Source organism: Castor canadensis, chromosome 10 (genome assembly GCF_047511655.1).
Source record: "Castor canadensis chromosome 10, mCasCan1.hap1v2, whole genome shotgun sequence".
NCBI classification, from domain to species: Eukaryota; Metazoa; Chordata; class Mammalia; order Rodentia; family Castoridae; genus Castor; species Castor canadensis.
Window position 1 is genome coordinate 115,470,611 of NC_133395.1, and position 14,893 is coordinate 115,485,503.

At 36.0% G+C, this 14,893-nt stretch overlaps 1 protein-coding gene across 4 annotated transcripts in view; it reads right to left on the reverse strand.

Moving 5' to 3' along the window:
- The window catches only part of Tasor (transcription activation suppressor), a 53,649-nt gene that overhangs the window by 25,423 nt on the left and 13,333 nt on the right, over positions 1-14,893 (reverse strand). For all 4 annotated transcript variants that reach the window (XM_074043990.1, XM_074043989.1, XM_074043991.1 and 1 more), the window contains exons 6-11: positions 14,412-14,573; positions 12,831-12,955; positions 11,158-11,189; positions 10,385-10,490; positions 8,694-8,797; positions 8,509-8,612 (exon numbers count right to left, since the gene is read on the reverse strand). In XM_074043990.1, the coding sequence (XP_073900091.1) occupies positions 8,509-8,612; positions 8,694-8,797; positions 10,385-10,490; positions 11,158-11,189; positions 12,831-12,955; positions 14,412-14,573 (633 nt within the window). The remainder of the gene's footprint in view (positions 1-8,508; positions 8,613-8,693; positions 8,798-10,384; positions 10,491-11,157; positions 11,190-12,830; positions 12,956-14,411; positions 14,574-14,893) is intronic.

Consider the following 14,893-nt stretch of genomic DNA (forward strand, 5'->3'; position numbering starts at 1 on the left):
TACCTAAACTATTAACAATGCAAGTAAGCAAAGACTGTAAGAAATAATAATTTATAGGATAAAAAGTGACTGTGCTACTAATTCAGTATTTAAAAAAAAACAAAACAAAACAAACTTGTGGAAGCACTCAAAAGTAAAATGGTGTTATGTTTGGGGGTATAGATGCTCCCATGTGCCTTGCTTCCCTAGGGCTGACTTCTCACCTTCAATTCCACCTGTGCCAAAGATAACGTAATAAATGCTCTCTCACGCTCAAGAAGCTTATTCTGGCAGTGCTCTTACAAGACAAGTAGTTGCATTAGGCTGGTGGCCAGACCAAATATAGTGAGAGGGTCAGAAGACAGAATGGCCAGGAGGAGCTCTATCTGGAGACTGTTCCCAAAGCTTAAGGAATCCTCCCCCCTGATGCTTATATTCAGTGTAGGTCACAAAGCAGGTGGCCTTGTCCCCCACAGAGTATATAAGCTGACATATACCTGCAAAATTATTTTCATATATAAATACTGTGATCCAAAATTTCTTAAACATTATATCCCTTTTAACATTTTGTCCAAGTCCTAGAATCAGAACAGCAAGTTGGGAAGCATAAGTATTTTCATGCTCTGTGCTGAGGAAAACAAGTTACACACTGTTATCCTCTCACCCACTTCATATACAGTACCATGTTTTATAAATGCCACTAGCTTAGTGGTTTAAAGGACCATACTTTAAGAACCTCATTATGCCCCAAAACCCACAGAGTACAGGCAGTCTCCACTCAGAAACAACACTAACACAGAGGCACCTGCAGTTATACCTGTGATTTCAGCCCTGGAGGGAGGAAAAAAATCCCAGGAGTTCTATGTTCTTGGTATCTGTATTTATCACACTTACTGCTTTATTCACCTTCAGAAGACAATTCCAATCTTTGGTTATTTTTTACTTAATTCTACCCATTTGACTTCTCAGATAACATTAAAGACAATATGGAACAGGAACAACAGAAGTATAAAAAGTATACAATGAGCTCACAATCTTAAATCACCCTGATTGGAAGAAAGTTACACTAAGTATGATTCAGTAGAAAATAACATTCAAACTCCCGAAGGCTTCAATATAGAATTGTCAGGTGCAAATTATAAGATATTATAAAAGTATACATAGACATAATTGGCAGAACTGAAAACAGGTTCACACAGATGTTCATAGCAACCTTTTTCTCTTTTTTTCCTTGCTTTTTTGGGGCAGGGTCTCATTATATAGCCAAGGCTGACCTCAAACTCACAATCCTCCCACCTCAACCTCCCAAGTGCTGGGATTATGGACATGTAATGACCACAACCAGCTCTAATCTTTTCCTTAATAGTCTAAAAGTGGAAACAACTGAGGTACTCTCCATATAATGAACAATTATTACTCAGCTACAAAAAGGAACAAAGCACTGATACATGCTGTAACATGGATAAACCTCTGTAAAAGGAGACAGCCAAGAGAAGCTACAAACTGCCTGATGCCATTTATATAAAATGTCCATAATATACAAATGAAAAGAGAAAGTAAATTAATGGTTACTTGAAACTGGGGGATTGAAGAACGCACAGTGAATGCTTAGTGATCGTGAGGTTTCTTTCTGGAATGATAAAAGTGTTCTGGAATTAAACAAAGATGATGGTTTAAAAACTACTGAATTGTACACTTTAAAAAGGCTAAAATGTTGAATTTTATTTTGATTACCACAATGTTATTTCTACCTCGAAGACCAGTGCCTCACACCTAACAGGTACTCAATAAATACATCTGAAAATTTATTAAGAACCTGTTTAATGTGCTGGTGGAGTGGCTGAAGTGGTAGAGCGCCTGCCTAGTAAACATTAAGTCCTGACTTCAAACCCCAGTACTGCCAAAAAAAAGAAAAAAAAAAAAAGTTAAGAACCTGTTTAACGGCAATACTCAGCAAAAAGAGCAATACTGGAGGTATCACAATACCTGACTTCAAACAATATTACAAAGCAATAGCAATAAAAACAGCATGGTACTGGCACAAAAACAGACATGAAGACCAGTGGAACAGAATAGAGGACCCGGATATGAATCCACACAGCTATACCCACCTTATTTTTGATAAAGGTGCTAAAAATACACAACAGAGAAAAGACAGCCTCTTCAACAAATGTTGTTGGGAAAAGTAGTTATCCGTCTGCAAGAAACTGAAATGAGATCCATGTCTATCACCCTGTACTAGTATCAACTCAAAATGGATCAAGGACCTTAATATCAGACCTGAAACTCTGAAGCTGGTATAGGAAAAAGCAAGAAACACTCTGGAAGTATTAGGTATAGGCAAGAACTTTCTTAATGGAACCCAGCAGCTCAGCAACTAAGAGAAAGTATGGACAAATGGGACTTCATAAAACTAAAAAGCTTCTGCACAACAAAAGAAATGGTCTCTAAACTGAAGAGACCACCCACAAAGTGGGAGAAAATATTTGCCAGCTATACATCAGACAAAGGACTGATAACCAGAATATCCAGGGAACTCAAAAAACTAAACTCTCCCAAAATCAATGAACCAATAAAGAAATGGACAGCTAAACTAAAAAGAAGAAATTCAAATGGCAAAAAACACCAAAAACATGCTCAACATCTCTAGCCATAAAGGAAATGCAAATCAAAACCACAGTAAGATTCCACACACCCCCATTAGAATAGCCATCTCAAAAACATCATTAACAACAGGTGTTGGCGAGGATGTGGGGAAAAAGGAACCCTCTTACACTGCTGGTAGGAATGTAAACTAGTGCAACCACTCTGGAAAAAAATTTGGAGGCTTCTTAAAAATCTAAACATAGTTCTGCCACATGATACAGCAATCCCACTCCTGGAGATATACTCAAAGGAAAGCGACACAGGTTACTCCAGAGGCACCTGCACACCCATGTTTATTGCAGCGCTATTCACAATAGCCAAGTTATGGAAACAGCCAAGATGCCCCACTACTGACGAGTGGATTAAGAAAATGTGGTATTTATACACAATGGAATTTTACTCAGCCATGAAGAAGAATGAAATCTTATCATTTGCAGGTAAATGGATGGAACTGGAGAACATCATACTGAGCAAGGTTAGTTAGCCAGGCTCAGAAGACCAAAAGTCAGATGTTCTCCCTCATATTCAGACTTTAGATCTAGGGCAAATACAGCAATGTGGTTGGACTTGGGTCACATGATAAGGGGAGAGCACACACGGGGGAGGTATGGGGATAGGTAAGAAACCCAAAACATGATAGTATTTGATGTCCCCACTGCAGAGGAACTAATACAGAAAACTTGAAGTGACAGAGGTCAATATGAGAAGGGAATCAGGAACTAGTGAAAAGGTCAGTTAGAGATGAATCAACTTGGGATATAACACATTTGTACATGGAAGCAATGCTAGGAATCTCTCTGTATAGCTATCCTTATCTCAACTAGCAAAAACGCTTTGTCTTTCTTATTATTACTTATACTTTCTTTTCAACAAAATTAGAGGTAAGGGCAGAACAGATTCTGCCTCGAAGGGAGGGGGCGGGGTAGGCAGGAGAAATGGCCCAAACAATGTATGCACATATGAATAAACGAGTTAAAAAAAAAAAAAAACCTGTTTAAAACAAAATGGCCCACAGATCCAAAAAGAATCAAATATAAATAATATTCTCTGTGAAATTACAAACTCAATGAACAGATGAGAAAGCCAATCAGACATAGCTAATGATAGAATTTTAAAACTAGAAGACAGAAATAGTTAAATTTACTTAGAATACAAAGAAACATCCCTTAACTCATTCTGACAAACTAGCATATCCTTCAAGAAATCTGTAAGAAAAATATTTTGACAAGGACTTTATAAGAAAATTTTCAGATCCACCTCATTCATCATCACAGATACAAAATCCCTAAACCAGAAACACCGGCTAAACCCAACCATACTTTTTCTTAAAAGAGAGGGAGAGAAGGGCTTTCTACACCAGAAACAACAGTAGCTTAATAATGAAAAACTGCAAATATAACTCACTTTATGGAAACAGCCAAGCTGCCCCAGCACTGATGAATGGATTAAGAAAATGTGGTATCTATACACAATGGAATTTTATGCAGCCATGAAGAAGAACGAAATGTTATCATTCGCTGGTAAATGGATGGAATTGGAGAACATCATTCTGAGTGAGGTTAGCCTGGCCCAAAAGACCAAAAATCATATGTTCTCCCTCATATGTGGACATTAGATCAAGGGCAAACACAACAAGGGGACTGGACTATGAGCACATGATAAAAGCGAGAGCACACAAGGGAGGGGTGAAGATAGGTAAGACACCTAAAAAACTAGCTAGCATTTGTTGCCCTTAATGCAGAGAAACTAAAGCAGATACCTTAAAGCAACTGAGGCCAATAGGAAAAGGGGAACAGGTACTAGAGAAAAGGTTAGATCAAAAAGAATTAACCTAGAAGGTAACACCCACGCACAGGAAATCAATGTGAGTCAATGCCCTGTATAGCTATCCTTATCTCAACCAGCAAAAACCCTTGTTCCTTCCTATTATTGCTTATACTCTCTCTACAACAAAATTAGAAATAAGGGCAAAATAGTTTCTGCTGGGTATTGGGGGGGGGGAGAGGGAGGGGGCGGAGTGGGTGGTAAGGGAGGGGGTGGGGGCAGGGGGGAGAAATGAACCAAGCCTTGTATGCACATATGAATAATAAAAAAAAAATGAAAAAAAAAAAACTGCAAATATAACTCACTTTATTAAGGTTACAGGATGAATACAATGTGTTGACATTTATTTATTTTTATTTTGAGGTGCTTGTGGGGCTTGAGCTCAGGACCTTGCATTTGCTGAGCAGGCACTCTACCTCCGGCCATACAGCACCAGCCTTTTATTTATTTTTTTTTTCTTTTAGTTTTAGCTATTTTTCAGATAAGGACTTGCTGTTGGCCTTGTTTCACTATCCTCCTATGTATGCCTCCTGATTAGCTTGAACTATAAATGAGTCCCATCACACCCAGTTCATTCGTTGAGATAGGGTCTCTCATCTGGGCTGGCCTTGAACCTTGATCCTCCCAATTTTCACCTTCCAAGTAGCTGGGATAACAGGCTAACAGAAAGAGTGGCTCAAGTGGAAGAGTGCCTGCCTAGCAAGCTTGAGGTCCCAGAGTTCAAACACCAGTTCTACAAAAAAAAAAAAAAAATCTAAAAGTGATTAAAAGTGTGCATGTGGAGCTTACTGAATACTTCCTGATTAATGTTAAAATGTCAGAAATGTTCTTTTAAAAATCAAGAAGGCAAAGGGGCACAATGGCTCAAGCCTGTAATTCTAGCTACCTGAGAAGCAGAGATAAAAAGAGACTGAAGTTCAATCCTAAAGGATAATAAAACTTTTACCTAGTTCAATCCTAAAGGATAATGAAACTCTTATCTACCTAAGAGTATCAAGTAGGCCAAAAAACAGTGCTCAAGAAGTGCACAAAAAAGCCAGCAGTTACAGCAAGACCAATTTCTAGGTTAAGCCCTGAGGTGCCAAGACAGGGAACTAGTCTAGGATCCTAGATTGCATGCTAGCACAAAGAAAAAAAGTATAAAGATTAGAAGTGCCTGAAGTTCTAGCAACTTGGGAGGTCAAGTTACTGAAATGAGGTTGCAGGTGTAGCTCAGTGGCAGAGCACTTGCTTAGAATGCACAACGCCCAGGATTCAATAACCACACACACAAAAAAAGTACTGAAATGGAAAATACTATTTACAACAGCATCAAAAAACATAACGTGCCTTTGGATAAATCTAACAAAAAGTGATGAACACCTATATTCAAAAAATTCTTGAACTCTCTATTAAACCCCTAAAAGAACAGATGATCTTGATTGTGGATAAGACATTATTATAGGTCAGTTCCCTTAAATATGATTTGCAGATTGAAATGATACAATTCCAATTTTACAAAAATTCCAATAAGGTTTTTTTTGGGGGGTGGGAATAGAGAGCTGATTTAAAATTTTTTTTAAAAAGCCAGCCTAGCTAAAAGATTTAGAAAAAAAGCTAAATCCTAAATGCAAAACACTCCTAGAAAGTAAGAAAAATATGGGACAATTTGCCCTACTATTATCAAAATAATTGTTAGTAGAAAAATTAGTGGACTACTCAGTAAATGTTCCAGGAAGTTATTATATTAGGGGAAAAATGATGTTAGATCACTATATTACACGAGGCAAAGACAAACAGCAAAGTAAAAAATCTTCAAATTAACAAGAAAATACAAGCCACTCAAAGGGCAAATAGGCAAAAGATACAAACAGGTACTGAACATTAGAAGAAATTTATAAATTTATTCAAAACTTGTATTTGAGAGAAGAGTACAAGCTAAATACTACTTTACACCTATCAGAACGGCAAATGTCTGCTAAAGTCTTGACTACACAAAGTACTTCTGAATACATAAATCAATGGGAACATATAGCTACTGGGAACAGAAATTGGTATATCCCACTTAAAAGTACTACAGCCTTATCTTATAAAGCCAGTCATGTGCACATATTATGATTCACTAATAGTACTTCTAGAAAGATACCAGAGAGAAAATTCTGTATATGTTCCTAAGAAAATATGAAAAGTATTCAAATTAAAATGTAAAGTCATATCTGTGTTAAAATTCAGCTTTAGAAATTAACTTACCACCAACCAAAAGAGATCAATATAATTTTAGTTAATAATGTTCTCTGCAGAAAAATAAAACATCCCTAGATTTCTCAGTACTCCTATAAAAAGCCCTTACCTTCAAACACACAGAAATATAAACATGTTTAAGATAAGGTGGGTGCCAGTGGTTCACACCTGCAATCCTAGCTACTTGGGAGGAAGAGATCAGGAGGATTATAGTTTGAGGGCCAGCCAGAGCAAATAGTTCAAAAGGCGCAGATCTCAAAAAACCCATCACAAAAAAGGGCTGATGGAGTGGCTTAAGCTTTAAGAGTACCTGCCTAGCAAGTGTGAGGGCTGTAGTTCAAACTCCAGTACTGCCAAAAAAAAACAAACAAACATACCTAGCTAGGTTTATAGCCAGTTAGATCAATGGTTAAGTGTTTGATACTCTGCAGACAGGTTTTACATAGTCTGAGTAATTCCATCTATAAACTAGGGAATGATCAAATTCATCTCTATTCATATAATGAAATTTTATACAACCATTACAAATAAAATATCAGGTTCTGAAAATCACAGATAAAAATCTACATTCAATTACACAGAAACTGAGGCTCAACAAAGAGCAAAAAGTAAACTTTTAAGTTGAAAACCTTGTATTAAATGGCACATGGTGCAAAAAACTCACCCTCTCTACTAAAACTTCCTACCAACATTTAAGCATGACCTCATCTATTTTGTGTTAAAAGAAAAACAAAACAAAACAAAACAAAACAAAAACATGGAACAACCACTTCCTCTCCTACATCTTAACCATACATACTGGCATCACATACATTCTCTATTCATTCTTCAACCTATCAAAATCTAATGTCTAACCCTCTCTGCCCAAACCAGATATACTCATTATCTATTAAATTGGATACTACTTATTAAACATCTTTTTCATCAGTCTTATTATAGTTACCTTTCTCATGCAACCCACCATGACCCTATAATGGAATAGGGTAATATAATGAGGTGGGAACTTCATCTTTCTCCTTGGATTTATACTCTACAGTAAGCAAGGTAAACTTTCGGGTGTTTCACACACATTCTAGGCCCTCATTCCATTGCTCTCAGGATCAAATCCAAATTTCCAAGTATTCCAACACTGCCTGAGTGATGCTACATGATATAGATCCCAATACTTCTTTTGGATCTTCAAATATGCTGCTGTGTCTACTGGACCAAACTACAGCTAAACAGTTTTATTCATCACTCCCTATAATCTAGGAGAAGACTCTTGGTCTCATTTTTTACCAAAATTGTGTATGTGTATACACACTGTATAAGAAAATGATACATGGGCTAGGGCCATGGCCCAGTTGTAGCGCTCCTGCCTATAAGCACAAGGATTCCAGTTCAAACCCCATTGCCCCAACCCCCAAAAAGAAAGAAAATGATACTCAATAAATATGTGCTAATGATCACATTCACAAAGTATAATAAAAATACTTCATTGGGGGCAGGCAGAGCAGTAGAGCGTCTGCCTAGCAAGCCTGAGGCCCTGAGTTCAAAGCCCAGTACCACTAAATAAACAAATAAATAAATAAAAATATAAAAGTCTGTATATGGGGCACAAATTAAGAAAAAAAAAACAGATACTTCATTGGAAAGACTGAGTCTACAGAAGGCCTAGTATCATAGCCAAAAAAAGAAAAATACTAGCCATCATAAAATACTGTTAACTAAATGACAACAACAAAGAGAGGCCTTGTGGTACTTTCAGAGGCAAAAATAAACTGAATTATAAATATGATCACTTATTAATATGGGTATTTTCAAGGAAAACATAAGGACTATTACAAACATTTTACTCACAAGTTTTTCTTTCTCTAGTTTTTGCAGTAAATTCTCCATGTTACTTCCAATTCTTGTCTTTTCTACAACTTCATAAAGGCTGCAATACATTCCATTCTTCAAAACTGACATAAGAAAAAACACACAGTAAATATCCAAGTCAAGTCTGCTTCTTATATACTTTTTTAAGAATTAGATTACTTTACCTTCATTTGGACCTAAGTATGTTTCCTTATAAAACAATGCTGGAGGAATTTTCTGTTTCAGAAGATCAATACTCATAACTGTTTCAACATCTAATTTCTCAGGACTGAAAGAAAATAAAAAAGAATGTTTGCCATCCATATTTATTTAATTTATTTCCATTTTTTGGTAATAGCTTTTTTATTGTTGTTACTTTGGCAGTACTGCGGTTTGAATTCAGGGCCTTGTGCTAACTAGGCAGGAGCTCTACCATTTGAACCATGCCACCAGTCTGTTATCTGTATTTTTAATTCTAACAATATTATCACATACACACTAAAACATACTTGATGGAAAATAAAAGGGTATATTCATTAATAATTCACCTTATTCTAGAATATAAAGGGAGGAAGCATGACTCAGGAAATAAGAGTGCCTGCCTACCAAGCATGAGGGCCTGAGTTCAAACCCCAGGACCACCAAAAAGTAATAAAAAGTGAGGCTAGGGCTGTAACTCAGTAGTAGATCATTTGCCTGGCACATCCAAGGCCCTGGATTCAATCCTCAGCACCATACAAAAATAAAAATAAAGATTAGCTATAGTTAGCTCAGATATCTATACTATGTAAATAGATGCCTCGTAATACCGCCAACCATCCTTAAGCAGAAGCTAATCATACATATCAATTTTATGAATCACAAAGAATAAAAGGTTGTCATTTTATAAAAGACAATTCAAGTACAAGCTTTTTTTCTTTTTTCTGTTTGAGGTGTTAGGTATCAAATCCAAGGCCTTGAGCATGCTAGCTAACCACTCTTAACCCTGAGCTACATCCTAGCTCTGAAGTACAAACTTAATCTTCAGATCTTTACAAAGGCCCATAATATTTACTATGGTGGTAGCAAAACTTCATTTTAGACCTTTCTGTTCCAACGTATGTTGCACATAACTGCAAACAGCGTATATAGTTTAACGTGACTTACCACATCAAACCTCTTTCCAACAAAAAACTTGCTCACTTTTGCAAACTGTTTAAGAGAAAAATCTACCTAATCAGGACAGAACTTTCTTTCTGATTTACAATCACTAAGATATATATTTTTAGGGGGACAAGGGAGAGCAGTGCAGGTGTCTGAACCCAAGGCCTCAAATACTCTTTATCGCTTGAACCACACCCCCAATTCTTTTGTTTTACAGACAGGGTCTTACACTAACTTTGCCCAGACTGGCCTCAAACAGTGATCCACCTACATCAACCTTCCAAGTAGCTGAGATTACAGATATGGATTGCCATGTTAAACCAAAAAAATTTTGTGCCATAAACATGCATGACTAGCCCATCTCTCAAATCAAGAGAGAAATAGGACTCACTTTGCCAGTTAATTTTCTAAACCTATTAAACCAACCTTTTAGGCTGGAGGCATGGCTCATGCAGTAGAATGCGTGCTTAGTAAGCACAAAGACCTGAATTCAAACTCCAGTATCACAAAAACAAAACCTTTTTAAAAGCAAATCAAGGACCAGAGATATGGCTCAAGTGACAGAGTGACTGTTTTGCAAGTGTAAAGCCCTGAGTTCAAACTCTAGTCCTAGCCTCTCCTCCCCCCCAAAAAGTCAACATTTATAATTTATTATGGACCAAAATAAAATTTAAAAACATTTTAAAAAGTGGAAAAAGCTAAAGAAGAAACTGACAGAATTACAAATACTTACAGCTTGATAGGCAAAAAAGCACGAGTGGATGACCTCAGAGAAATATAGCACAGAAGCTTTCCTTTATTTAAAAGCTGTCCTTTCCACAAGGTGTAATTAAATTTATCTAAATAAAATAAATAATGATATGTCAACTGCTTGATAGCCTAGACGTAAATACATATTTCCTAGAAATGAAAAAATACCTAGAAATAAGATTTAAGTAAAAAACAAACATAAAAGTGACATTTGCATTTTGGAAAAATTCAAGTATTAGGATTTTAGTTTATCTTCTTCCCTTAAAGTAAAAAATGCCAACTTTAATGAATAACAAATGTGTCTGAGAAACAATAACCATATAATCACTACCCTCTTACTTCTCCCGAAGGAGTTCAATACTTTTAAAAGGCTGAATTATAAGCCACATGTGGTCCAGCACTCAGGAGGCTGAGGCAGGAGGATTAAGAGTACAAGGCCAGCTTGGGTCTCAAAAAAACCCAGGAAAGAAAATGTTACAAATGACTGAGCTGTAAAACCTGATTTATCATTTACTTTTTCAATTAAAGTACTAAAACCATTTAGTCTATCCTCAGAAGAGCATCTTGTTAAAGGAGACCTTATGCTTGGATGACCAAGTGTTGATGCTACATCTTAACATGGCCTTATCTGATTTTTTTATACTTTTCAGATTTTCATTCATTACAAAAATAAAACAAAGCACTTAACTTATTAATATTTTACTATATGTACTTTTTCTCTCAACTTATAAAATTAAAGAAATGTAAGAATCTTACCTATGTTTCTATCTGCATTAAAGCTGTTAGATCTATAAATAAATTTTTTAAAAAAAAAGAAACATATTACTGATTGGTAACATGAAAGTTAACATTCAGGACCTTGATGTAAGTGCTATTTTTCACCCCCAGTGCTGGGGACTGAACTCATAGCCTTCTGCATGCTAGGCAAGTAGTCTACACTGAACTATAGCACCAGCCCATAAATACTATTTTTAATGGCATACTGAACAAGAAAATAAAATCATTCTTCCAAGTATTACCCATTACAAAATTTAATAAACCCAAATCTACTCAGAGAAAAAGAAGTACTTACTTTTCTCCTATTACCACGTTTGCCCAAACTTACGGAAATCATTTTCTTTTTTTAAAAAAATATCCATTAACAGAGATAAGTCCATTAATCCTCTGTCAATTACTTTATCTTGGTGGTAAGATTAGAAAAAAGCTTCAATACATATATGTAAGTATATTCACTCATCACTCAACAAATACTTACAATAAGCTCCTATTACTTACCAGGCACAATTCCAGGTAATAGGATTATAAGGATAAATACAACAAGGCCCCTGATTTCTAACAACTTATAATAAAGAAGACAATCACCAACAAGTATAGTTTACCAGGTGGTGATGATTTTAAGTACTGCAGAATAAGATGCAAGTTACAGGGGTTTAAAAAATTTTTTAAAAAGAAAAATTAGGGAAGGCCTTACTAAAATGGTCACCTTTAAGCAGAGACTTGAAGGAAGTGAAGATTAATTTAGGAAAAAAAGGAACAGCAAATGCAGGGCCAAGGCAAGAGCATTCATGGCACATTCAAGGTATAGGACAGATGGTCTGACAATGACTGAGGACTGGAGGCATGGCTCAAGTGAAAAGAACGCCTACCTCACAAGCAAGAAGCTCTGAGTTCAAACCCCAGTACTGCCAAAAAAAAGTTTGAAATGATATGGAGGTCAACAGACTGAATCAAAGAAGGCAAAGAAAATTAACATTCACTATTCCCAAGAGCATAACCACATAATTGTAAAGTGCTAGATATCTTATTTTAAAATGCTATAGCAAATGTATAGACCATAAGGATTATAAATATTATAAGCGGTAAAAAAAAAAAAAATGGTAACACAACTATTTTGCTATTATGTGAATTGGTAGTTGTAGATGGGGGCTTAATCATTAAGCCATTTTTCAGGGCTTAATCACTGGCCCTGAAAAACAGTGTTTTATCTCAAACAATTTAATGGAAGAAAAGCAATTTGATCTAGAAAACTAATGAAGGGTCAACCTTGAAAATACCAATGTTTTGTGACTCATGAACTACTTTTAAATTAATAGATATCACAAGTTATTTTAAATATACAGGAACTCAAAGTGAAAGTAAATAGACGTTTGACTATCTCACATCTTAAAATTTACTTCTTCCATTTGGTTAAAACATTTTCTGGAAATCACTACATGAGAGAGAAAAGGACTAATTTTTGGTCCCTTTTGACCTGCTATTTCTGCTTGTTTTTATTCTTTTGTCTTGCACATTGACTTCTTAAAAAGTCATCAGGAACACTCAAGCATCCAATTAATTTCAAGAAAAGTTTAAAAGGGGGCGAGGGGTGGGACAGTGTGGTAGGATCTGCAACATCACTCTGGATGATGTCTCAAACTCCTAATTCTTACCTCAATGAAGATACAAACTTTGAAGTTTGGACATCATCTTTGTAAGTAAAAGACACAACTGCATATGGACAAACATGTCTTGGTCTTCGCCTTAGTTCATCAAAGCCATACTCATAAAAATAATACTAAAAATAAAAAAACAAAATTAACTTCTTTAAATAGCAAGTAGTACAAGTAAGTCCTAAAAAGATAAAATAGAGGGCATTAGGTTAATGAAATCAGTCAGACACAAAAAGACTTGCATGTTCTCATTTTTATGTGGAAGTTAAAAAGTTATCTCCTAGAATCAGAGAGTAGTATAAGATCCTGGAATGGATATGGGGGAAAAAGAGTGGAGAAAGGATGATTAACAGATATAAGGACAGAGTTGAAAAAGAGGAGTATTTTCTTTCTGTGGTACCAAGGATTGAACCCAGGCCCTCACACATGCTAAGCACATACTCTTTAGCACTGGGCTACTTTCCTCAGCTAAGAATAACTTCAAATGTTTTATAGTATGGAAGGGTGCTATGGCTGACAACAGCTAATTGCACATTTCAAAATAGCTACTAGAGGGGTTGAGGATGTGGATGTAGCTCAGTGGTAGAGCACTTGCCTACAAGCACGAGGCCTTGAGTTCAATCTCCAATTCCACAAGAAAACACAAAATAAATTGAGATCACTATACATGCTCCCACTTTAAAAAAAAAAAAGCTACTAGAGTTTTTTTGTTGTTTTGTTTTTTTAAACAGTACTGGAGATTGAACTCAGGGCCTCAAGTATGCTTAGTAGGTACTCACCACTTGAGCCACCTCAGTACCCCAGCCCACAGAGATTCTGAATGATGTTTGGGGTGTGGATATGCCAATTTATCACCTTTATAACTATGTGATTATTATACATTATAATTCATTGCATACATGTACTGAAATGTTACACTGATCATAAATATGTAAATTAGAATGCCAAAAATAAAAAATATTTTTAGAAAAGGTGGAAAAGATAAATGTGTAGCTTTCTGTGAATCAACTATACCTGATAAAACTTAAAAAATAATTGTAAGTTTACATCTTAAAGTTAATAAAGATAGAAAATACCTGTCAAATCAGTAACAAAATATTATGAATTATGACATTTCAAGGGGCCTAAAATTACTTTGAAAGGTGGGTAGTAGTTTACTCTGCAGGAGGATTTTTCTAGGCCTAGAAAAGCTGAGATTTCAGATTACTGACCATACAAAAACCAGGCTGAGGTCACAGTTCTTAGCCAGGGATAGCTCAACTAAAAGAGTCTGAATAACCCCTATAGGCTTGAGGAGCCAAAGCATGCTTTTGAGCTATCTTGGACACACTGAATAAACTGAAGTGAGAGACACTGGCATCTAACAGTGAGATGTGAAAACCAGAGACAGTAACACAGCAAACTGAAAGGGCGACATTTTGTTACCAACACAGGTATGAGAGATCATAACATTAAAATGGATCCAGGGGCTGGAGCAAGACTTAGGTGGTAGGGCGCCTACCTATCAAGTGTGAAGGCCTGAGTTCAAACCCCACCACCACAAAAAAAAAATTAAAATTAAAAATGGATCCAGGCACATACCTGAGTAAGCTCATAGGCTCTGTAAGCCAAAAGGGATGTAATTCTACTGGCATTCTTCGACACATGACATTCATGCTTTGGTGTTGGGTCCAAAGCACTTTTATTTAACATAGATTCCAAGCTTTTTACACTCATGGGGTCATATATACTCTTTATTTTACCCTAAAATAGAGAAAACCTTCTAAGTGTCCATCTAAACATGATTTTTGCTACATGAAATTAATATAACAAGTAAACAGAAATTCTAGTCACAATGTTCTTCACTAATCTAAACCACATTAACATTCCTTTCTTTGGAAAACAAACTAAGTTAATTTAAATCAAAGATAAACCACTCTCAAAATATATAGGTTCACATGTATTAGCAAGTATGAACTTTTTTTTTTTTGGATGGGTACTGGGGTTTGAACTCAGGACCTCACACTTGCTAGGCAAGTGATCTACCACTTGACCCAGCCTACTCTTTTTTTATGCTGGGTATT